This window comes from Pelecanus crispus, chromosome 3 (genome assembly GCF_030463565.1).
Source record: "Pelecanus crispus isolate bPelCri1 chromosome 3, bPelCri1.pri, whole genome shotgun sequence".
NCBI classification, from domain to species: Eukaryota; Metazoa; Chordata; class Aves; order Pelecaniformes; family Pelecanidae; genus Pelecanus; species Pelecanus crispus.
In genome coordinates, this window is record NC_134645.1 from 106,163,985 (window position 1) to 106,190,603 (window position 26,619).

General features: G+C 35.3%; 2 protein-coding genes across 4 annotated transcripts in view; one reads left to right on the plus strand and one right to left on the minus strand.

The window, feature by feature from the left end:
* Window positions 1-24,939, plus strand: part of ANGPT2 (angiopoietin 2) — a 47,001-nt gene extending 22,062 nt beyond the window's left edge. The window contains exons 2-9 of one of the 3 annotated variants that reach the window (XM_075707497.1): window positions 3,669-3,824; window positions 5,942-6,063; window positions 7,841-8,073; window positions 10,612-10,742; window positions 18,468-18,569; window positions 19,093-19,259; window positions 23,218-23,348; window positions 24,779-24,939. In XM_075707497.1, the coding sequence (XP_075563612.1) occupies window positions 3,669-3,824; window positions 5,942-6,063; window positions 7,841-8,073; window positions 10,612-10,742; window positions 18,468-18,569; window positions 19,093-19,259; window positions 23,218-23,348; window positions 24,779-24,939 (1,203 nt within the window). The remainder of the gene's footprint in view (window positions 1-3,668; window positions 3,825-5,941; window positions 6,064-7,840; window positions 8,074-10,611; window positions 10,743-18,467; window positions 18,570-19,092; window positions 19,260-23,217; window positions 23,349-24,778) is intronic. The other 2 variants (XM_075707498.1, XM_075707499.1) reach the window with 2 other exon arrangements.
* Window positions 1-26,619, minus strand: part of MCPH1 (microcephalin 1) — a 132,373-nt gene that overhangs the window by 58,173 nt on the left and 47,581 nt on the right. The gene's annotated exons all lie outside the window — the stretch shown is intronic.

Genomic DNA, 26,619 nt, shown 5'->3' on the forward strand with positions numbered 1-26,619 from the left:
ATGAAAGTAATTATTTTATTCATCTTTGAAGAAAGATGAAAGTAAGCACCTGCCGCTAAAAAAAATATGAAATGTAGTTGTAAAAAGTCCTACTTTCTACAGTTTTGCATTGTATGATGAAGAGAGAGGGAAATATAAGCAAAGAAGGATGAGTGTGTATCTTGGTTCAGGTCAGGAAAAGAGATTTTATGGTGAGTACATGTAGAGAATGCACAAAAGTGGGAGAATATCAGTAAATATGAAGGAAAGAACAGAAGGGGTTTATGTAATCATGCTCTGTAGGATTTTTAGGGGGAAAAAAAAACCACAAGAAGCTCCAAAGCCACTTAATAGGTCAATATAATTTTGTTGCTCTAAATTAGAATAAGCAAGCTAGATCATGAAACTGGCTTTAAATCTTAAAATAAATCCATTTTGATGCTCATATTTTATGCTTTCAAGTAAGTACAAATACCATATTCCCTAAGTTGCTCATTTAATATTTTTAAGTTGAAAAACAGATGTGAAGACAAACTGTTAAACTGGAGTCAAGAGAATACTTTGATGATTTAGAATACATCACATGAATGAGATATTATTTGAAAGAGGTTAGAGACTTGGAGATAGGTTTATACTTACAGATACGCAAATAAGATAAATTATGAAAGCGCAGATCTGTGTGTCCAAACAAAACTGCTTTCTAAGGTTGCAAGCACAGTGACAAGGGGTATAAAAATCTGGTAACCAGAACCACCAGATGCCTTAAATTGTAATCACAGGTTTTGCGTACTGTAATCAGAGCAACCTTACAGCTGCGTGTTTTAACTGGGCAATTGCCTAAGCGTACCATAAAATGTTTACCTTACCTTTAAGCCCAGAATTAACTCCTTTTCTAGTAGTGTGTTTTGGAATAACTCAGTGATAACATTTTCAAAGAAGTGATGCAGTTCTGTAATCCTATTTGCAGAGATGACTTTGCTCAGATTCTTATTCTGATCTCTCTCTAGTGAACAAGGAACCAACCTTGAAGAATGAGGTTTAAGATCTATCATTATTTTATGAAAGTATCGAAGCTCTTGATTAGTCTTTCTTTGTTCATCTACTTACTGCCTTCTTTGTTTTTTTGTGGGCCTTTTTTCTAAATTAAAAAAGATGCAGTATTTTCAATGCTTTCTCATATGGTAGCTCTCTGATATCTGAGATGTCTCACTCCTTTTTTTTTTCTCTGTATGTCCTTTTCTTTCCCTGATGTCCCTTCTAATTGCAGATGTGCATTGAGTCTGCCTGGCGAGGCCATATCCTTGATCTTTATAAAGGCATTGCAATACTTGAATGTTGTACTGAGGCAAATAAAATGCATTCTGGAGATCTCCCTTCATTTTCTTTTAACAGAGGTGCATTTGAGAAAAGGTCTTTTCCAAGTTGTCTATGATGATGTCCAGTTGTCCAGCTTCAGTTGCTAAAGTTAATTTGGACTCATATAAATTGTTTAATCCACAGATGTTTAGCCTTTTCAGAGGGACACATATTAATTGTTGTTCTCAGGCTTCATGGAGCAGCATCTAACTTTAGTGAAAAATTACTTATTTTTATCTCTATAAAAGCCTTCAGAATTTTGCACATCTCCTTGGACTACTGTGCACTAAATACCATCTTGCACTGCTTTTTAAATTATCACTATACTCCGACATCTCATAGCCTAATCAACAAGGACCAAAGATGCCTTACCATTACTACACAGTTAAAAGCCACTGATCTTCAACAGAAAAGAAGCAGCTGACCTAAAAGATGTCACAAAAGTGTTAAAAATTTCCAACATGTTTGGTCAAATTAGGTTTGTCTCTGGGTGCGGAAGCTTTTGTAAATGAGGAATATCCAGCAGCAAAAGGTAACACTCAAGAACTGATCCTGTGAAATAGGGAGAACTCTAATTACCAGAGTGTGATAGCAATTGGAGATACCAGTGTTAAATTATTATGCCAAAACCCGGTTGATTGTATGCTCACTTTTAGTGTTCAAAAAGGTTATTATGCAAAGAACACCTAAAGGCTGTCTGAAGGCTACTTTTAAATCCTTGTGGTACATCAGGGAAGTAAGTAGACTTATGAAGCAGTATAGTAGATGTGGGTCAAAGCTTGTGCCAGATCTGAAGTCTCTGTTGTGCATTGCAGTTCACCAGCTGCATGGGGAGAATGGGGTGAACACACAAATACTGCTTAGAAAGTTTGGTCACACTGGATGAAAAGAAATAATGCTGAATTCAAACTAAGGATATACTTCCAGTTTTAGAGGTTATAACTTCTTACTACGCCCTATTTTCTTCATTTGTCACTTGTACAAAAAAACTGTGAAGTCCAGTCCTTGCTCAAGTAATATTTAAGGGGGAAACATTCCAAGCTGATAGATCTGGCAATTGATTTTTAGCTGGTCAGAATTGGAATGGCTATGTCTGAACGGTGGTTTGGTAGAATATGGAATAATAAACTGCTTCATCCTCACTGCTATCGAAAATAGCCATACAATAATGTTCTCCTCACTACAAGCCATTATTCATATCAAGATAGCATTCTTGAAATAAACTTTAAAAAAAATCAAGATACTAACCTGTTTTGCCACTGTCCTTAGATTAGGAATTGGTGGTGCTTTATAATTTGTGCTTAATGACACTAGCTATTTGTTACTAGCTAGTATACTCTTTGTAGGTACAGCATGAAGCTCAAAAATGATTATGGTTCTCTTGCTAGAACAATGTTGGAGTAAAGTAGAAGTTTGATTCTAGAAATTTCTAGAAATTGCCCCAGTCAACAAAAAGAAAGAAATCACGTGGCTGGGGTTTTTAACAGAGAATTCAGACGTCAGCAGTGACTCATTAAAGAAATATAAAATATTTGCAAAGTTATTGAGAAAATGATATTAAAGAAGCATGGAGAAAAATTGGACTGCTTTTGGATAATCCAGACGTGAAAAGAAAGACTTCATGAAAGGTTAACTGAATTTTCTCCTTGCTACTAATTTTCTTGGTGCTTTCCTTGAAAGCAGTGTGTTCTCTTATAAAATTACTACCAAAAAAAGCCTTATTAGTTTAGACATAGAAATTACTTTGGAATCAAGTATTTAAACCAGTTTTTGCATTCCTAAATATTAAGTATTTGAAGTATTTATAGGTTTTCCTATGGTTTCATGTCTTTATTTGAAATTCTCTCTGATAAAAATGTGCACATAACAGTGTTAAATGACATCTGACCTCTTCTCTGACTCCTAGCCATGTGATGAAAAATGCTTTTGAAAATATTTAAGTCTAGATACAGCAAGATGACTAAACTCCTAAGCTTTTGTCTTCTAAAAATTTCCCATCGCTGCCAAAGCTGGTGAAGCTCCTCTGATGGTTATAATGTGGGAGCACTAAAGCAGAAAAGCTTCCAAGTGCCTGTAAGCATTCTCACTGCTGCGCCTTCTATCTACCTCCTGCAAATCTCTGTTCCTGCCTTTAGAAAACGGGTGGCCACACATTCCTTGTCATATTTGCCCTTCCTCTCACAGAGCTTAACATTGGGAAACTTCACATAAATGCATAACAGACAAGGACAAGGAACAAATTTGTTTAGCAAGGCAGCCAGTACTTACTGTACTACCCCCCCTTCCAACATTTAAAGAATGCAACTATCTTCTCTCTTTCCTTTCCCATGTAGCTTGAGAATTACATCCAAGACAGTATGAAGAAAGAAATGGTAGAGATCCAGCAAACTGCAGTGCAGAACCAGACTGCAGTAATGATTGAAATAGGCACAAACTTACTAAATCAAACAGCTGAACAGACCCGCAAATTAACAGATGTTGAAGCACAAGTAAGTAATGAATTTCAACGTAAAAATGCTTCTGCGTCCCAAGCACCTACAACTACACATTTAACACAGTTTAGTGTTACACTATTCAGTTCAACAATTAGAAGTCAATCATAATCAACCAGCTTAAGGAAACATTAGTATTTGGTGATACATAGTTCCATCTCAAGCTCACTGTTGTCACTTGAAAGACTTCCATTACAACAGGATTTGAAGTATGTCCAGCAAGACAATTGTTACATTCGTCTTTAAAGATAATGTACTTAAAGATACTAGAGTATATCCAAGCATCAACTGGGTACTAGTTTCCTTTTATACAACCCTTGTTGTATATCTCTCTTGATTATTCACCTCTCACCGCCAGATCTCAGCTAAAGGAGAGTTCCTTCAAACTTTGCCTTTGTTCCACTTACCAGGCTAATTGCTTTTTTACTTCTTTTTTTTTAATTTTAAAAAATGTTTTGTCAATAAAAATGCATCATTTTAATGAATGTTTTCACAGATACTAGAAGTGGGATAACAGTTCATTTCCAGCACAATGCACTATAATATTGTTATTTATCAGAGGGATAAATAAACCAAAGATGAATCACAAAAAAAGGAATTAGGAGGCGGCTACTAGAAAAATATATTCACACAGAAGTAAATTTGCCCACTGTACATATTATTCTCTAGATGATTTCAAACAAAAAAAACAATGTAATGAGTTTAATTATTGTGTTAACTGAAAAGCATTAACTACAATAAGACATTCTATGAAATAGAATGGAAATTTTAATATGTTCTAAGGACAAGTCCAATCCATGTAGAAAGGTGTGTATTTGTAGTCTTGCTAACATGGTAGGAAAATTCAGATACATAACTCCCCCAGAAAAGAGTGAATATAGTATGTAGCACATAACATTTTATATAATGTAAATAGCATGCAAAACCTAAAATCCTTGTTAGACATTTTACTATCTGTATAATTCATCCAATGATTCAGTTGCATTCTTTAACCTAAAACAAGCCTTCGTGAACTCTTTGATAACCTGATAGTTCATAACTCACAGGAGTGCTGAATCCAGCTTTCTGATTGTATTATTCAGGAGCCCAGTATTTTGCACATGTTGAGAGAATGTATTTATTCGTTCACAGTAACCTCTTCATGGAAATGATTCAATTATTTTCTGCTCAGAGGAAGAAAATAATCACTGTAACTTTCCTTCTCTGCTTGAAATTACTGGTGACTGGGTTAAGGGCTTAATTAACAACATAAGGAAATTAACCAAACAATTGCTCTCTCAAGGACACTTACTTTTGGCAATAGTTTTCAATTACACTTAAGTGTGAAATCATGTCCTGAATGACTGTTTAACATGAAGGACATGAGTAATCAATTCTTCCTGCCAACAAAAGCCAAATTCCGATGAATTAAAAAAAGCTGTTCTAAAACAATGAGAAAATATTTCTAGAAAACATGCATCAAGTAATGCAATCCAATACAAAAAGTATCTTCCATGTTTCCCAATATCTGCATTTCTTCAATTAAAGATGCAAATAAATTTAGACAGTAAACAATACATATAGAAAAGGTATCATTAAAATGCAAGGAATGAGTTGACAGAAGCGTGGTCATGTAATAAACACTTTAAAATATAATTTGGGATTAAGGAAAATAGCTAAAAGGGAACTACCTAGTCATTTCAGGACTGGGCCAAGATTTCAACCAGCGAGAGATATGCCAAATTCTTTCTACACCAGATTGAGAAAACAACTCAAATTATTCTCTGAACAACAACCATAATAGTTCCAGTAATTAAATAAGAGTACCATAACAGAGGGGAAGGTATGACAGCAAAACTAAAGTACACAGTAACTCTCAGCCGTTGATCAGAAATGTAGCATACTACTGAAATATTCCCAATGATACATGGTAGTGTAACAACAAAATTAGTGCAGCTCTGTGTATTCTTCTTCATTCTAATTCTATGAGCATTTGTGCCCAAATTAAGTGTTCAAAAATACTTTTTTAATTATAGGCTTAAGTAGATATTTGCATGATTTCACAACATAAAGAAATTACAGTCTATTTAAAAGAAGTACCTTGATTTTTAAATATTTTTATGAATTTTATTTAGGTATTAAACCAGACAACCAGACTTGAACTTCAGCTTTTGGAACACTCTCTTTCAACAAACAAACTAGAAAGACAGATTTCAGATCAGACCAACGAGATAACTAAATTACAAGAAAAAAACAGGTAAGTTTGCCTATCAACCCAATAAAATGCTATTCCCTGAAGTACTCTTCTAATGGTTTGAGAAACAAATGTACTCAACCAGGAAAATAAGGCCTGTACAGAAGCTCCCCCCACCCAGCTATGCTCATTACAAAGGTTATATATTATGTAAGGCCTAGAGAATCATGCAGGTTTATTCTTCTTGTGTTCTGTTTATATATCATTCTTCAATATCTAAAGTTCTCCTTTATATAAGGAACTTAACCTTAAAACTGAAATACTTCTTGGTACTTCAGTTGCAGCCAATTCGTATTCTTCTTTTAGACTTATCCAGATGAAGTTATGGATTATGTAGCCTGACTCAAACTAACTCAGTGCAACCACATCTCTAAAATTCTATTTTCATGTAGTACACGGCTATCCCAGTACACAGTCAGGTCATTGCCGCAATTTTTTTCAAACCTGGTCAGAAAAGTCAAATACTACTCGTATTCAGTGTTCCCTACTAGTCAATCTTTTGAAATTCAGACCAATAACCTACTATTACTCCTGTCTATTTCTGTACTCAGCTGTTGTCCAGAGGCTCATACCTTTTTTCAGCTAGTTTCATTTTCATATCACCAGGGTCTTATTTTACTTTTGGCAGAGAAATTTTACAGAGAAATCTAAAAGCAGCAATAACAGTAAGTTTTCTCCTTCAAAGCTGTGTTTTCCAATGAGAACCATATGTACAAAGTGCTTTTTATTTTAGAAGAATTAGCTTTAAAAAGACAGGAGACATGTTTTGACATTTTTGTTCACTACTCTACTACATTTATATATGCTCCCTAAAGGTTTTATCTACCAGCTTAATAAAAACAAGCATCCTTATCAAATGGAAAGCAAAGCAAATGCTGAATTTTAAAATGTCACTTTTTTGTGTTGAACTCAGCAGACTTTAGACTACCCTTGTAAAACCCATGTAAACACAAAAGCATTGTTTCTCACCTAACAAAAGATTGTCTGACATCAAGTTAATCTGCTTGAAACATAATTATAAGGTTCAGGATTTTTTTCAATAACAGTAATGGACTTTAGGTGAACCTCTCCCTTCTGGCCATGCATCTTTTAACATCAGCTTTCTCAGAGTCTGCATCAGAACAATTACCAATAAAATAATTTTCCAGCCAGTCACCTACTCACACCAGCTCCAGAATTGGAGATGGGTAACACGTCTTCAAGTAACTATGTGCAGGTTTCCCTGTCTTAATGCTGCAACATCCATTTCTGTTAAGAATGTATTTTATTATGATACAGGACATTTGAAGAGTTCCTAGGATCATCTTTGAATGAGTTTCATCTTTTAATAGGATAAAAACTTGAAATCCTTCACTATTATGCCTAAGCTCTGAGGGAATCTTATTCGAGATCCTTCATATTCATAACTAATGGTTACTTTGGGTCTACATCTATTTTATACTCCTTGTACTTCTAGCACTACTATCCGTTTTTCAGGATCAAAATAACATCTTTTCTTGCATGATGTTGAATTATCAAACACCCTATTGTTACACTTTAAAAGCCTGCGATACAGATTATACTCTATAATGTTGTCTATTAATGTACTAGTTAATTATATAATAAATTAAAGCATATATATCAAACTAAACTCAGCTTCCATTTAGCTTTCTACTGCATGCATGGCATCAAGGAATGAAGTTAAGTACTCATGAAGAAAGAAGCTTCTGCAATAGGCTTGATTCTCTTGACATCAGCTCAAAATTGTTTCTGAGGAGTCTAAATGTAATCTTTTATTTAGCTTTCTAGAAAAAAGAGTTCTTGAGATGGAAGACAAGCACACACTTCAGCTGAAGTCAATAAAAGATGAAAAAGATCAGCTTCAAGTCCTAGTAGCCAGACAAAATTCTATTATTGAAGAACTAGAAAAACAGTTAGTTACAGCTACAGTGAACAACTCAGTTCTGCAAAAACAGCAACATGATCTGATGGAGACTGTTCATAACTTGCTTACTATGATATCTACACCAAACTGTAAGTAAAAGCAGACATGTTTATATCATTTGAGTGACATTCCCTAATTTGTGTACATTATTAGCTATAAAGTCTTACAACCAGTTTCCCCACACTTCTGCTTCTCAAAAAGTATATTTTTTTTTTCCTTAAATTCTGCATCTGAGTTAACTAACCTATTTTTTAGGGGCAGGGGAGTGGGGGAACAACCACAACATTTATGTGGCTTCTTTTCGACATTTTGCTCATCTTCTGTGGTTTATATTGGTTTGCTTACTCGCTTCTTCAGTGGTTCAACAAAATATAGAGATGCCAAATATCATTCACCTCACATGGCATTTTTCATCTGGCAATACACACTCCCTTGACCATTTATCTAGGTTAGACTGCATGATGTAGGCCTGTAGCTTTTCTTCCTGGCTCACAAAGGTTGCTTCTGCCACCTCTCATTGCTCTATGCACACAGAGTTGATCAAATGATCTTAGAGGTCCTTTGCAACCTTAATGATTCCTAGTTTTACTTCCATTAAAGAATAATCCAGCCACCAAGCCAGGAAACATGAAATTAATTATTATTCTACCCTTAACTGGTTTAGTGGTGGACTTGGTAGTGTTAGGTTAACGGTTGGACTTCATGATCTTAAAGGTCTCTTCCAACCTAAACGATTCTATGATTCTATAATTCTATGAAAGAAAGGACAAATTATAGTGGCTATTAAAGGCAACGGAATCAGCACCTGCCCATTTTTTTAGCACCTATGTATGCCCCAAACAACAGAAAGCACCACCCCAGGGCAGCAGGTACTCCCAAAAGTCCTCCAGTCTTTCACTGACGCTTCCCTATTCATCCTAAAAATCCCTCAGCCTAGAAAATTTTATAGGCAATAACCTCACCCCAGATGCCTGACAGCCCTGCAACAAATCATAGCCACTGAGCATAGCTTCCAAATTTATGCAGATTCACATGCGCCATAAAAAACCCACACAAACCATAAGCTGAAGGGTATGGCTGAACAGGATTTAAAGAAATGAACAAATTCTTTACCTTGAATTTCATGTCTGATACAGAACTCTGACAAATTAAGAAGGTATAGCTGTTCTGTATAAAAGAGTAGAGAATCTGGCATGGTTGCCTGTAGAGTTCTCAGGGCTGGAAATGCACAAGCATATAGAACCTCTAAAAAAAAGATTTTAAATTAAGTACTAGGAAAATTTTAAAATAGCTGTCATTACAACTTAAAAGACAGTATAGATGGACTATGCTACATTACTGTAAGTTGGATCACAAAAAAGGAAAAGGGTGTTCGGGAGTCCTCGCTTTCAGTAGTGTCCTAAATAATAATGACATTGTAGGTTTTTCTAAACAAAGTAAATCCCAAGTTTTTAGTCTTAATAACTGACACTATCCCCTTAAATACCATTTCCAAGGCTGTACATGTTCCTGCTGATGTTATCTGCTATGCTAGTGCACAAATAAGTAAACACGTCAAAGTCATGTTGGCTACAACACTGTTAAACCCAGGGTGGAAAAAATAATGAATGTTTGCCAAAAAGACAAAATTAGCAGGGAAAGCTTCTAAGACAGTATACAAACAATAGAGTGTGGAAAAGCAATTAAAACACTGAACGTGTTATTTTTACATTTAAGGAGAAGCGTGTAAACTGGTAAATAACAAATAAGTGAGCTGAAAAGAACAGAATAAGCAACTGTAACATAAGCATATATTTATAAGGCACCTAAAACTTTGTACTAACTGGCTGTGCTTGTTAGATTAAATTAAGAGGGAAAATACACAGAACCAACCCCAAAAGGGTCAAATATGAAATATCAGTCAGCAGGCGAAATGCCAGGAAATTCCAACCTCCATAGTTAATAAAGAACTGAACAAAAAGATGAGCCTTAGATCGTTCTGTAAAACAAGAAGGTTTAGGCATATTAAAATGTATTTTTTTACACAAATTAATTCCAGAATGGATGTTTCCTTAGTGGGTTGGGCTGAGCTACCAAGCTTCAGCTTGGTACATACAAAGTTGTTCCTGCTCGGCACAAGGGCAAGAAAACTAGCTAAAACTTTGTAAGAGTAGTTATTCCAGTCAGCTGTATTATAAAAGATTTCATAACTCTAATGTTAGATTTCACAATTTTAGAGTACTGTCCAAAGGTCATTAATAATATATCATCGGTTGCTAGTTGGATATGTTTGTAACAGTAGTTAATGCGTGCAGAGGTTGCAAGGCATGTAAGAGTCCAGCAAAGGCAATGAATGGAAGCAGAAAATGTTCAACTGAATTGAGATGCTATGTCCTAAGTTTTCTTATTCAACATATTAATGTGTCATCACTTTTCAATCTATTAAGCAACCACACTCATATCAGAATAATGTCTCTAAATAATATAAAGTAACAACACACATAATGAATACCTTGACCTGTCAGTTCTTTCAGGACCAGGCATATTTTTCGGAACTGCAAAGCTTTAAGCCAATTACATCATTAACTGCTTCTTAGTAACTTTTATTAATCTCCTCTTAATGCCTTCATTTTCTATTGTATTTTTAGCAGCTAAGAACAACTTCATAGCTAAAGAGGAGCAAATCAGCTTCAAAGACTGTGCTGAAGCTTTCAAATCTGGACTGACAACAAGTGGAATCTACACTTTAACAGTTCCAAACACTGCACAAGAAAAGAAGGTAAGATGGCTATAAAGTGCTACCTAGGCATACAGTGTGTTAAAAAGTTATTTGATCTGGTAAAGATGCTATTTTAAAGGCTAGTTAACAGTGAAGTTTATTACTTACCATGTTTTTTTTATGAGCTTTTTATCACTTACAGATCTAAGTGTCTCACAGGAAGAAGAAAGTCCTTCAGGTGAAATCTTGGCTCAGTTGAAATGAATGAGTGTTTCGTTGTTCACTTCAGCATGCCAGAATTTCACTCTTTGTTTCCACATAATTAATGCAATTAAAGCAATATAATACTGTGATTTCTTTATAAAATCTCTACCTCCAACACAGTTGCTCTGGGTGATCAGCAATCTCCTGTCTCCTCTAATTTCTTAGTTCCTTCATATGCCCAAGTCCCTTCAGGTGGCAAAAGGAAGAAAATCAGGGGCATGGAAGCGTACTCATGGATGTGTACTCATGCAAGCTATCTGCTAGTTCTGGACTCGTGTATAGGTTCCAGTTCTTTGTTTTGCAGAGTTTTAAGGGCATTTGTGTAACAATTATATTAGCAATTAGATCAGCACAACTGACACTGGGTAACAGAGAGGACTTTCCTGGAAAATACTGCTCTGATTTAAATAAAAGGTGAGAGTTTGCAGTGGTTTCACTCGATCAGTTTAAATTCCTCTATGGATATTTTTTTCCCCTATGTGTTTAGCTGAAATGAACTTCAATGTCAATTAATGTTAAAGCAATAAACCGTACCTCTACTAGAAGAGACCTTGAGCTAAAAAAGGCACTCAGTGGATGAAACACTGGATGCCTGACAGAGATGCTCCATCTACTGAAGTAAAGAAAATGATGAGGCTTCAGATAGTATAATTTAGTTGAAACAATCAATAAAATCTGAAAGGGAGAAAAGTCCCAGGTCGATTGTGAGGATAAAGAACCAAAACCTGCAGTGGGCATTCTGAGAAGTGGGGCTCAAATGATGAACATTTGTTTCCAACTTTTCAGACACAGGAGGATGAGGAGGCTAAGGCACATGTGAATATAAACAAAAATGCTTAATATATTTCTTATACAAACACTAAATAATTTTCTAACATTTTTATTTTATAATTTCATATTGTAGGCATTTCCTTACAAAAAAGGAAGTATTTTATGGAAATCCTAAGGCTCCACTTTATTATGTCAGAAATACTTAGGGGAAAAGAAACCTAAGAGAAAATGTATGAAAGCAGAGAAAAATGAGGAAAAGCAATTGGTAAAACTCTGACAGGGAAAGCATTTTTTCCCCAAATTTTGATAGCAAAGGCTTAGAAATTAAGTTCACCAGTGACTAATCTTTGAAGTGCCAGAACTTCATCTAGCCCAGCCCAGACTTTGTGATCTTTACCCTTACAAAGCTCTCAACTAAAGGAAATAAGGAATTTGTTTGGGTAAGATCTATAAAATACAACATATAAACCCTGTAATTTTTGCAGATATCATCTAGAGAAATGATGATATCTGCAGTCTTTTTTCTCTTGGGGAAAAAAAAAAGAGGCTGGTTTTGCTTTGGAATCGTCTAGTCTGTATTGAATACATCTGTTTCACAAGAAAATTAGTTACATGAGATGCAATAAAGTGTTTTATTACACATGAAGCAGAATGGTACTTAAGTAGCATAGATATCTACAATCATGATTCTAAATGCTAAAGGAGATGCAGGCTGCTGCGTCTCTAAAGTAATAGACTGCAGCAGTCTGTTAGACATCTCAGGAAGGGTTACATTCCTTGAATATTACTTGTCTTGAGCTTTTACCTTTGGTTTTAATTTTACTATGAAATATAATACACCGAGCATGCATATTTTCTAAAAGTAGACACAAGTGCATGCCATATTACAGAATAAAAATTTCTGTCATAAATTTTAGCACTGCATTTTCAAAGCCATAAATGTTTAGGTAATTTATATGCTCTGAGAAGCCAGAACAATGCACATTTATACAAAACTAAAACCTACCAAAATATTTGATCCCTGAAACAAAAGTACAATTGCAAATTTCCTGGACTATAAAATATTAAATGCTTTACATTTGAACATAGAGGCTTAAAACACTTAATGAAAATACCGATTTTGGTAACTGACTAGGTTAAAAAAAAGTAGTTAAAATGTCATAATTGAATTAAATTAGTAATACATTTAATAATATTAAAGAATTATAATCCTATTCTGCCCACGTTCGGATAGCATGAAAAAGACATTAAAAAGACAGCAAAGGTTTTACTTATTATATGACATGAAAAATAAGAGACTGAAAAGTTTTAATCTGATGCAGATTTTTTTATACAAATACAAATGCATAAGAGGAATTGTCAAGGGAAGTGAAGGTTTAGGGATAATCAACACGTTACACCATTTTCAACTGTTTATGATGTGGATGGCCACTCGGACCAGGAAACAGAATGACCTTTTTTATTTGCCAGAAGTGCTGCACTGCTGTTTATGTTTTTGTCTTTTCCTCTTGTAACACCTTCTGACCTCCCAACAGGCTTATAAACAACTTCTGTGTAATCTGTAACTGATCCCACTTTACTAATTTGTCTCCCATCATAATCCAAAACTAAAGAATTGCATACGAGAGCTGAGAGGAAAACAATCATTTCATTCCATTAATATTTTCAAGCTCTCAAGCTTTCCTGTTCTGCACCAGGACAAAAGCTAAGTCCTTTTAAAAACACTGAGGAAAAACAGCAAGAGACTGCTGACACAAGGAAAAATGGCAGAGGCAAACCCATGAAAAGTCAATAGCTTCATGTTTACAGCAGTCACCTGAACCAATTAACCTCCTGGTCTTAACCAGGCAGAATAGTTGAGTCTGGATGACCCTAATATATTAGCTCAACTGTTACCACAGCTATTACCAACAGATTACCCCAAATCTTAAAATAGTGGCTGAAGCAGTGGCTAAGTGCTTCCCCATTTCCACCCTTGTTGAGCTGAATTTGCATCCCAGAACTGACACACATTCCAAGTGAAGGCCTTTTTAACCAGAACTTTATTGCAGAAAGGGATTTGGGCAAGTTTGAATTTACCAACAAAAATGGTTTTGCATAACTTCCCTAAAAAGTACCATCCAGGCAACTAGCTAGTCATTTCAAAAGGAGCCCATGCCATGGACCTTACGTCTAAAATACACATACGCAAATTGTTTCCAACCCCAAACATTAAAAAAGAGCATATGTGTAGCTTCTCCGATACAGTAAGAGGTCAGATGAGGGTTTTTTTTTTGTGAATTTTAGAAGTCTCATCATCTGTCTTTTTCACTGGTAACTGATATTAGGTTAAATTACATTATAAATCACGCGTGTAGTTATTTTTTCCAGAACAAGGAAACTAAGACCACAGTTCTTAGCATCATGACCTAGAAGTGTTCAGACAATAGCCAAAAGTGATGCAAAGGGAAACTGCACAGATGTGGCAACTGCATTTGTTTTGGTATAAAAACTGTAGTGGATCTTCATCCTGATCATTCAGACAGAGCCTTATCATTCAGAAAGCAGGTCTGAAAACACTTATACCCCAAATATCCTAATGTACAAGAAAAAAGAAAAAAAATTACTTGCTCTGAAACTCAACTTTCTAGACAGTGAAGACATCAAATTGACTGCTCACAGCTTACGTGCTTATAATCTTTGGAAAAGGGGCTACTTCTGGTTACAAATACCTTACAGCATTTTCAAAAATACAGCACTGATCTTTAGCTGAAGGTGAAAAATATAAACAGCTGACCTTAGCTCTCACAGTGCTACAGCTGCTAGAACTGTAAGTACTGAAGCAGTTCACAAGATAAATCAAATATTCCCACTGCCAATTTGTTGTAATTTGAGAGGCTAATCTCTTTATTCTTTTTGGCATCTGTTTGAAGACTCCTGCTGCCTGCCTAATCTTGGTATCTATTTTTACTAGTTTTATGAAATGTTACATTTCTTCCTTTTGAATATAAAACCTAAGCTAGGCTGAAAGGTCAGAAGAGTTCTGTTCTAGTAATGAGTGTTAGAGAAAGCCTCATATGCATATCATTTTACTGGAGAATGAAGACTTTTTTAAAAAAGAAGTTATAGTCCAAATAAATGTTTCCTCTCCCCTCATCTTTCACATACATCATGAAGAAATTGTTCCCTCTGCAGACTGACACAGCAATTTATTGTGTTTATTTTAAATGAAGCAAATCCTTTCCTTAATCTTCATTTTACTGAATAGCCTATTTCCATCCTTAAAATTACTTATGAATATGCATCATTTGCTTAATTATTTTTAAGAAAAAGTAGTAAAAACAGATAGAACAGCTTATTTCATGAATTATCTTTCTTTTAATTTTTCTTCATTGACTTGATTCTTTCCCAAATTAAAAATCGAGTGTGTATGTAAATTTGAAGTTTCTAGTTTTACAGTAAGTATTTTCATCTTGTTTAGTCAGAGAACTGATTTCTAGGGAGATGATCTGGAAAGCAAAGGAATGATTTCATGAGCAAAGCTGCATATGTGAGGGCTGGAAAGGTAGGGTTCTGGATTGCCAGTCAAGCCTGAAAGCAAAACATTTCACTGTACGATGCTTACCTAATGGATGGTAAAAAGAATGTTCTCTTTTTAGCTAGTTCAAGGGAGCAAGTGTGCAACCACGAAGTACAGAAGTTAGAAACCATACACTGAAATCTCAAACAACAATAATCTTCTCATCTTTTAAAACAGTTACTATGACACTAGACGGAGAGGATGTAACCAGTACATGCCCTTTGCCTGTGCCACACTTTCCACCCAAGAAAGAAAAGGATTTCCTTTCCAAGGCCATAAACTGGCATGTTTTAGAAGCACTTACTGACATGAAATTTTTTGGCGTGGAAAAATTATACTCCCAGATTTACATAAAATTTACAAAATTGTTACTGGTAAGAAAAATCTCTGTGAGATTTTTATGGACTTCTCCAATTTCTTATTATGTGTTTCAGTTCCTGCTAAATTGCTTCTCCCTTTGGGAACAAATTTGCAGTACCTCAGCATTTATCCCAAAGAGTCTATAGTGTCTGTAGTGTCTATAAAAGCTAGATGTCTTGCCATTCACTTACAAAATGGATACTGGCTATAATAGGAATATTTTATGTAAGACATTCACAGTCATTCACTGTTTGAGAATGTTTTAATCTCACTAGAACTAAATAAAGTGCTATTTTAAGGCATTTATATCTTCAAAGTAGTAATTCCAGCTGAATTGAAATGTAGATGATAGACCTCAAGGATATTGTATGTAACATTCAAAACCATCAATTAATGTCTACAATAGCAATATTAGACTGGACCAGTGGCCCATGTAAATTAATACCCAGCCTCTCTTTCTAAGTAGTTAAAAACTACATGTTTCAAAGAAGGGTGTAACAGTTCTATTCTCAGTTTGGCTGCTTATACTGTCCTTTCAGTGGGGTGAACCTTCAGAGTCAACAACTTTCTCTACAACCAGTGATACCTGACCATTCTTAAACCAGCATTTTAACTCGCAGAGTTGCTTAATAAAGGTATCTACATCTGCTTTAGCCTATCCCTAGTATCCCTCTTCATAGCCTCCTGTGGAAATTCATTTTCATGTATCCATTACACATCACATGAGTTAGTTTTCTAGAATGGATTGATCAGCTTTTACAATATCTTACATCTTCAGCCTTTTTATTTATAAAAATAAACAATTTTTATTTTTACTAAATTTAATTTATATACTGTTACCATATCTTTACCAGTCATTAAATAGAGAGGTTAGTAAAAACAAACAAAAACCAAGCTTTGAGGTGCAAGGAATTGCATAGAGCACTACAAATTAAAGTTGCTTTCAATTAAATTCCATTCACATGACGGACTTTAACAAGTAATCCCTAATCCAACTCTTTTTCTTCGTTCTTTTATCTTTCCTAAAAATCTCCAGTTGAGTGTCTCACAGTTCTCTGCTGTTGAACAAAGACTCTAGATGCAACCTTAAAATACAGTATCTGCTTTGTATTTCCAATGTGTTACAGCCTGTTGAGACACTAATGTGTTTAATACTTGCAGCTCTGAGGGCTTGCTTTCCCTTCAAAAGTCTGATGCCTTTGAACAGTATACATGCCACTGCTTGCATTGTAAATAACCTGCTTCATTTGTATGAATGCATGTATGTGTGTGTCTGTAACATAAGTACAATACACATACACAGAAATACATGCATACTCTTAAAAGAGCCAGCTGTGTTGAAAACTTAGTAAGGAGCTCACTTTACTTCCTAAAATGACACAAAAGACTGCCACAGGACAGAAGGAAACTCTCGCTTCCCTGAAGTCATACTTTTTCAATTAATTTTGAGTACGTCTAACAGTTCAAAGAACTCAAATCTGCTAACACTGGTAAGATAATCTCCTATAGAAAAGGATGAAAAAGACATACAACTTCAGTGTCATTCAGTCATGATTTGGGGCATTTATAGGCACATTGTGACAAGCAGCAGTAATAAGTTAGGTAAGAAGGAAGACCACTAAGAGATTTTTTTAAACAGAGAAGGAAACCTCCAAATTCATAATGAAATGCTCAGGTCTAGGTGTCTTTTTTTGTTGTGTGTGGGGGGGCTTTTGTTGTTGGTTTTGGTTGGGTTTTTTTTTTTTTTTTTTATTAATCTGTACAGATGAGAGATCCTGTCAGAGTGTAAGAAGCCAAATCTTGGCTCCACTACTGTAAATGGGAAGATGCAACTTTACTTAATTAATGAAAGATCTAGAATACAGATTAGAAGTTAAAATAGTTTAATACTCAAACTATAACTTAACAAAGATGTGAAATAATTCTGAAGAAGACTCAGAACTTCAGTATCTTGGCAGAAAGTGGTAAAAAAAAAATTAAACTTTCAAATGAGAGAGCCTAGAGAGTGTAGAGCATTAACTATGAACTCTCCAAACAGGAATATTTTTCTTAAAGTTAGTATCGGTATTAACATGCAATTTAAATAGGTACTGATTTCAGTTTGACTTTCATTATACTGTTTTACACAGCTCCACTGGCTACTGTTTTACAGCTTAGCTCCACTGATTTCACATATGTACACTTAAGTTCTGCTAGTTTCAGAAAAGTAGAATTAGATGCAACAATTTTAAATCCTTTCTCAAGAAAAATGGTCCTAAATATTCACAATATAAGATATTTGTTGCAGTCTATATATATAACAACATGGCTTCAAGATTTAACTTTCAGATAATAATAGTTCTACACCTAGATTTAATTTTGGGGTCAGACCAAAGGTATTGGACAATAACAGTGGAAATAAAAACATATTTCAGATTGCTCACTGCCTGAATTTAACTCTGACAAACCATGAAAAAAAGCTGGAGAAGTGAAAATATCTTGCAGGAGAAACATTTCATCAGGAAACTCACAAAAATATTAGTGCAAGAGGGAAGTATAGAATCAGAAGCTACATTCATTTTTTTCTTCCTTAAACACCAGCTACCAGCTATTTTTAAGGTGTCGTTTGTATTCTGTTAAGCGTGATATATACTGAAGAATCACGTTTATTTGCGGACAACCACAACTGATTTGTATGAAAGCTATGAAAGCCAGCATTTTAGGTTAATAGACATTTTGCAGTTGAATACTGTAAAACATGCCACTATATAGAATTATGCGAAGTACATGCTTTGTATTTTTGTTTTCCCGTCACTGCATGCACTTACGCTGTTACGTGCTTGGTCTGGTAGGCCTACTGTGACATGGAAACTGGTGGAGGAGGTTGGACCATTATTCAGAGACGTGAGGATGGCAGTGTGGACTTTCACCGGACGTGGAAGGAGTACAAGATGGTAAACAATGTTTTCTGAAGCCTTAATATTAGTTATTATTATCTGAAAACTGATATAATAAAGTTATATTAATAGCATCCTTAGAATGTAAGCAGGTTTTAGAAGTTGTCTTTGTCCTTAGTTGTTCATTTAGGAGATGTCAAGAGTAGTATAAGTCGTTTGCCTAAGCAGACTTGCAACTGTGATGTTTGTTTTTAAAGAGAAACCTCACTTTTCTTTAATCAGCTGTTCCATAATATGGCCACATTTTCTTTGAGGTATTTATATTTGTGTTTCTAGTGGCAACAGTAGAAACTGCTCCAAAGCTACTAAGTAATAGTGATTCACTATTTCAGATTCCTGAGTTTGTCTTTGCTGAAATTAACTTTTTGAAATAATACAGATCTATAACCCTCACAGACACAGTACAATTCTTAGTTGACAGATTGAAAACTATTAAACTTGAAAACTGATAAAGTGATCATTTCAAACTCAAAGGAAAAAAACAAAACAAAGCTATTTAAATACACAACTTGAATTACAGGGATTTGGTGATCCTGCTGGGGAGTACTGGCTGGGAAATGAATTTGTTTCTCAACTGACTAATCAGAAGCGTTACGTTCTTAAAATACACCTGAAAGACTGGGAAGGAAATGAGGCGTATTCATTGTATGACCACTTCTCTCTAGCAAGTGAAGAACTAAAATACAGGTAAGCAGAAAAAATCAGATCTGAATAAAAAAGATCTGATAATAATCATTCTAGACTGTATAGATGCATGACCTTATTTCACACAAATTATGACGTCTTTTCAGTTCACTCAGAAAATAATGTTTCCTCCACTTTTCACCTATTGCTTAAAACAGTCTTAATTTTTTTTCCCCAATGGAGATAATGTATATTTCATGACTGCACACTGGGTGAGTGTAACACACAAGATGCACAAAGATGAAGAGATGGTATGGTATGGTATGGTATACATTTGCCAATATAGCGGATGGCAGCGTACAATATTCTGGGCAATGGGAACCTTGTCTGCAGTTGCTATCAAATCCTGATTCCAGGCAATAAGTACATTTCTGGAAGGTGGATGACTAAGATGAAAAGTACTGCAAGGAGATTTTCCACTTAAGTCAGTGGCTAGTAGGAGCTGTTCTGTCATCATGAAGGTAATGTCGTTACTGAGGTAATGCTACCTTCTCCTTCCATGACACACTGGCTTGGATTCTCAAAGAGTAACGCACCTACCTGTGAAAATGAAGCTAATAGCAAATGTCCAGTCTCACCCCCTACAAACGTGTCAATTTAAACACCAGATCTTAATGGACCTATTACTTATGCTCCCATCATTCTGTAAAATGTTAAGCTTCACAATTTCTTCTTACGTATTTGGTTAAAATACGAAATAACATACGTTTTTTAAAAATACAGTATATATAAATAAATATTAGCATAGTATTACACATTTTAAATAGTATCATAGTGTTATACATTTTTGAAACAGTATCAGGCACAGCTGAAATATGGGCAGTTCATACTTCATTCTCCAGGCTCTCTGTAAATGCAGTAGATATTGTTTGATTGGTTACAGAAGAAACCAGAGACTCTACAGTATAACAGATGCTTTCCTACTACATGGTCGAAGAAATGTTTCTTTATAAGAATCTTACAGATTCAGGGAGCTTTAGGTGACTGGGCAGAAAAATTGCCTAAATTTAGATTAATTTCTCCAAGATTTCTAGCAACTATTTGTTGTAAACAAAGTCAGTCTGACACTCGAGAGAACTGATACTGTTACTTCAACTCAAGTCTTATATGCAAAGCAATCCAAAACTATCAGCATCTCCCTCCCCCAAAACATGAGATCTTAATGCCTTAGTAGTATACAGTTGTCTCAACTCCAAAGCAAATATTTTTTCATCTGGAAACAGTCAGAATCTACAGCAGAGATTTTTTTAAAGTACTCCTTTAAAATACTTATAAAGGCAACCTTTGCAAAATGGGTCATTACCCTTGTCCACTTACAATATTAAAAAATAATTACTGAAAACTAAGATGGTTGTCTGTAAATAGATACTTTATTTTAAAATGCAACCAAACATGGAATGCATCATAGAATGCAGTGGATTACAGAACATATTTAACATTATGAAAAGGAAAAAAAACTAAGAAAGGATTCAATTAAGAGAAACTTCCGTTTCATTAAAAACATTAATACATTCTGAATGCTGGAAAGATTATGAGTTGGGTCATAAAACTGAAATTTCATAGATTCATAGAAAAATTGAGATCAGAATGGACTTCATTTGAGTCAAACTTCCTGATCTCAAAGCCAGGAGGTCAGGCCAGGTTGCTCAAGGCTTTATCCAGTTGGGTTTTGATAACGTCCAAAGGTGGAGACTGCACAACCTGTTCCACTGCTTGTCTGTCTTCATGGTGAAAAAGGTTTTCCTGATATCCAGTCAGAACCTTTCATTTCAATTTACATCCACTGTCTCTCGTTTTCTGTTATACTAAGCCATACTTTTAAAAATTGAATAATAATAATAAATGAATAATACTCTGCTTACATTAGACTTCAAATGATACTTGAAAATCAAGCCTTGGCTCATAGATCGTACTTGCAACCTTTAATACCATTTATTTTAGAAATTGGCTTATGGAATTTTGAACTCACCTTAAGAAAAAAACAGAATATTTAACTTTTTGAAAGGGATTTTTGGGAAAATCTGTAGTGAGCTGATCTGTTGAAACCTAAATGAATACAAATTCATTCATTCTTAATATTTTCAAATAGGGAATATAAAATGGGTTAAAAAAAATCTGTTAAACTACCAAAGATAACCTCTATCATAAGCAGAGAATTACATGCAAGATTGAAGACTGATCTGGGAACAAGTTAGTTCTCCTCAGAGTCAGATCTCCTCCTTAAACAAATAGAATACCTCAGAGAAGGATGAGCTATTTGATACAGAAATGTAATCACCAAAGAGATACTGTGGGAGCAGAGGGTTCAAGTCCTTCTAATTCAACATAACACAATAAAAGCTGTGTAATCGCCTCCCCAGTTCAGTGCCCTGTGTCTCTGCCCACTGAGATTGCATCTGCACCTGTGTAAGCAGATCCAAAGAGTAGCAGCCTCGCTGAAAGCTTACCTTGCCAGGGAACTGAAGCAAACTTAAATACCTCTGTTTTGTTTAATATCTTTATCAGTGATCTGGATGAGGGGTTCAAGGGCACCCTCAGTAAGTTTGCAGGCAACACCAAGTTGGGCCAGCATCTTGACCTGCTTGAGGGTAGAAAGGCTCTACAGAGGAATCTGGACAGGCTGGATCGATGGGCCGAGGCCAACTGTATGAGGTTCAACAAGGCCAAGTGCCAGGTCCTGCACTTGGGTCACAACAACCCCATGCAACGCTACAGGCTTGGGGAAGAGTGGCTGGAAAGCTGCCTGGCGGAAAAGGACCTGGGGGTGTTGGTCGACAGCCAGCTGAATATGAGCCAGCAGTGTGCCCAGGTGGCCAAGAAGGCCAACAGCATCCTGGCCTGTATCAGGAATAGTGTGGCCAGCAGGAGCAGGGAGGAGATTGTGCCCCTGTACTTGGCGCTGGTGAGGCCGTATCTCGAATACTGTGTCCAGTTTTGGGCCCCTCAATACAAGAAAGACATTGAGGTGCTGGAGCGTGTTCAGAGAAGGGCAACGAAGCTGGTGAAGGGTCTGGAACACAGGTCTTAAGAGGAGCGGCTGAGGGAACTGGGGTTGTTTAGCCTAGAGAAGAGGAGGCTGAGGGGAGACCTTATCGCTTTCTACAACAACCTGAAAGGAGGTTGTAGTGAGGTGTGTGTTGATCTCTTCTGCTAAGTAACAAGTGACAGGACAAGGAAATGGCCTCAAGTTGTGCCAGGGGAGGTTTAGGAAAAATTTCTTCACTGAAAGGGTTGTCAGGCATTGGAACAGGCTGCCCAGGGAAGTGGTTGAGTCCCCATCCCTGGAGGTATTTAAAAGATGTGTAGATGTGGTGTTTAGGGACATGGTTTAGTGGTGGACTTGATGATCTTAAGGGTCTTTTCCAACCTAAATGATTCTATGATTCTATGACTTAACACTAATAAATCTATGAAAGATGTGAAGAGGAAGAGTACTTAGGAAAGTGGAAAGGGAAATATTGAGAAACTCCTAAAATATCAGTTACTAGTTGCTAATTAGTAGTCCAGGTAATGCTATTACCTCTCATAGATGCAAAGTTGTAATGCTATATTGCCATGTTGTGCTAAGAGCAAAATAGGAATCAAAGAAGTTTTGGTTTAAACTTTTGAACTCAATTAGAGAAAATAATACTGTAAGTACATTGTGTGCAATTAAGAAATGTGTGATATGTATGAAAAATTCCAGGCATTACTATCTACCTATTCTCATTTTCTTCTTACGTGACATGAACAAACCAGTCATCTCTACAAATGTGGAGGCTGTTCATTAGAATATTGTGCTGACCGTTTCTGCTCATATGAAAACATTATGCTGCAAAACACCTTACAACAGTATATTGGCCAGAAGAGAACCGAACTATTTGAACAGGATATTTATTGCAAACTATTCCATCATAATTTTGCAGATCAGCTACCATTAACTTACACGTAATAATTGTTTTTCCATTCCTCACTTCTACAGGATCTACCTTAAAGGACTTACTGGGACAGCAGGCAAAATAAGTAGTATAAGCCAACCAGGAAATGATTTTAGCACAAAGGATGCAGACAATGACAAATGTATTTGCAAATGTTCACAAATGCTAACAGGAGGTAGGAATGTTTTTTTGTTTCTCAGTCTTCCTATTTTTATTGGCACTGAAATTGTCTGTGAGATAAACTGATAATTTTGACAGTAAATTTTGACTATTGAAGAAGTCCAAAACTCACAGATAGAAATGCTAGTATGGTGACTCCAAATGAAATATTTTGTCATTGGACAAAGGTTAGTTAAAGTAAAACAAGAGAAGTTAAAACTGGAGAAAAATACCCCATCTCTCAAGCTGGGGTACAAGAAAGTCTGTAATCGTGGAACTAACCAGAGTGACAGCAGATTCTTCCAAGGAATGAGACAACATAGTCCCAGAGATCAAAACACTTAACCCCCTCAATAAACTTGTTTTAGAGATTCAGCTGGTCAGTGAAATGGCTCCTGATTCTTTAGGCACAAACCCGTTCCCTAACTATCCAGAGAAGAAAACCCCAAAAGCTGCTGTATACTGTACATGCTGCAGAAGGGTACAAATATTTAATTCCGTATTTCAATATAATTATGAAACAGCAATACATAAATTTAAGATATGCCACATATATGAGATATCTACGTTTTTCTAATGATTGTTCACTAGTTATTGGAGTTATAGGTGGTATTTTTATCTTGTACCACACAAGCCATTCTATAATTTGTCAACCTAGAATTCCACATTCTGAAATGTAAACAACTGCTTTGTAAATTTGACTTCTCTTTCTGTTATCTCTTAAGCAGTGGTTTCTTTCCCTATAGCACAAGTTGCAAGACAAAAGACAGCTTCAGTTTATCCAAAAAGATAACTGGATTACTGCCCTGCAAAACAGAACACACACATTATCGCCATCATAACAGAAGTATAAAAATACTATCTTATTAACAAAAATAAATTTTCCTTATGACCCACTAACAGGTCAGGACCACAAGGATACAAAAGAAGTTTGGGCTGCTTTTTTTCTCCTTTTCCTTCTTACCAAGTTTCAGCACAGAGGTTTTGAGCAAATCTGCACAGAGAACTGAAACAGATAACTGAATAAATCCTCTAAAAATGATTAAGAAAGGAGTTTAAATCTGTGAAGAACAGGAATTTACCAAAGACTAGATAAAACCCAAAGACGACTCAGTATTGTAATAGTTAAATTCAGATTCTACCCTGAGACTGTCAACAATAATGTTTGAAATTGATAATAAATTAAGCTTGATTGAAGGCCTTCCCTTCTCAATTTTAAACTACTATGTATTATATAAGCTCCAAGAATATGTAGTGAATACATAAATACATTTCCTTGCTGAGTTTGAGGGATGTATTTTATACCAACACTTCATAAGAATGAAAACCTGGTTTTAGATTTCTTTTTCATTTCAGGACAACAAAGTGTCCTTATATACTATTATGAAAATTACCTGTGCTGACATTTTCATCTACTGATGTTTGTCTTTGTTTTCTGTCTTGCAGGATGGTGGTTTGATGCGTGTGGTCCTTCTAACCTCAATGGAATGTATTATCCATTACGACAGAACAACAACAAGTTCAATGGCATCAAGTGGTACTACTGGAAGGGCTCGGGATACTCTCTCAAAGCCACGACTATGATGATTCGACCAGCAGATTTCTAAATGCTTTTGCGTTATGTGAATTATGTATTGTATAGTCTTCAAAGACTTCATTTGCTGAGCATATAAACACACATCTGCAACTTGTCTCATTTTCAAGCCCAGAAAACACGTGCTAGTGTTTTGAAGGGATCAGTTCAGTACAATTCCTGAATTGCAATAGCCTTGATCAGCTAAAGGTCATATTATTCAAGCAGACACAAAGTCTAAAGCATCAACCTGGTATAACAGTGATCTGGCCAAATGACTGAATAGAAAGAACATCCAAGAAACTGTCAGACAACTTAAGGACTCTGTTTTACTGATCATTTATGTTATGTATGTGTTAGTAAATAACTGGAACTGTGAAGAATACCTAAAATAGTTTTAGAAATATGCATTTTGCCTCATCACTGAACTTTAAACATTACTCTAATATAAAACACTTAACTAGATCTAGAACTATTTATCTCTCTGTGTCGTGTTTGCCTTTTATGTACATAAAAAAAAATATTGTCCTGTAATTAGCTCAATACTGTAGCTAAAGAATACATTATTTCCCCCCACAGTCTCCTAAACAACTTCTTACACTTATTCAGGGATTTTTTCCAATAGCCTGTATTACTTTATTTAACAGAGGAAAAATAGCATTTAAATACTTTGCATTTATTCTTGGGAAATGCTGTGTACAAAAATCACCATTTCTTTCAGTTTGTACTTATTACAGTCACTATCTTTGTTACAAAATCCCTGCAAATTACAATTTAGTATGTGTTTCTTTACATTTTTATGAAGATTGCACTTTTTTCCTTTCCTTGTCATTTACCTGTAAAATAACTGATCAGTATTTTATAAACCGAGACAACGGCATTAACACCAAATGTCCGGTTGTCTATGACAATCAGTTATCACCTGGTGCTGTAGTACACCTATACATTTTGTAAAAATAACCTAACTGAAAAACATATGCATGTTCTTTGATACAACTAAATTTATGCTTATGAGTTAAGATACAAATTACTACATTTTAAAAACAGGGAAAAAAATCTGAAAGTTATCTAAGGTCATACTGTTGGGGTTTTTTCAGTAAGGTTAGGACTTCTCCCTAGAAATTCTCCGTAGGTAGGCCCTCAATGTATGACACAATGTGAATAAATTACTCTACTGGGTGATTTTTGCTTTTTTAATATTTTTTATTACTGTATGCTTTAAAATTGTGTACTGTACACTGCAATTCAGATTGAGAATATATTTCTTCACAAATCACACAAAATAATTTTGTGCAGATTTTTTCCCAAATTAACTTCAGGTTTTAATTCTCATGCTTAGTCTTTGCCTTAAAGTAATAATTTTATAAATTTTTAATGTCAGCAGATGACTGAATTAGTTACAAGACAAAAACATATCTCATACCAAAATGAAACAAACACCCCAGACACAACATTCCTGAAGGCTTACTTAACAGAAGGTACTGTATCTTAAAAACAGTAAATGATTTTGAGAAAGATGAAAGAAAACTCTTCGTTTCATACTGACAGTCATTAAAGCTGCTGTAAGAGTACCCCACCACTCACACCACCACCATTCTTCACTGAAAATGTGTCAGCATTACTAAAGGGTAGCAAAGACAAAAATACTTCTAATATTACTTCATGATCTGATTTTGAATAAACCTAATGAATGTAAATTAACAGTCATCATCTG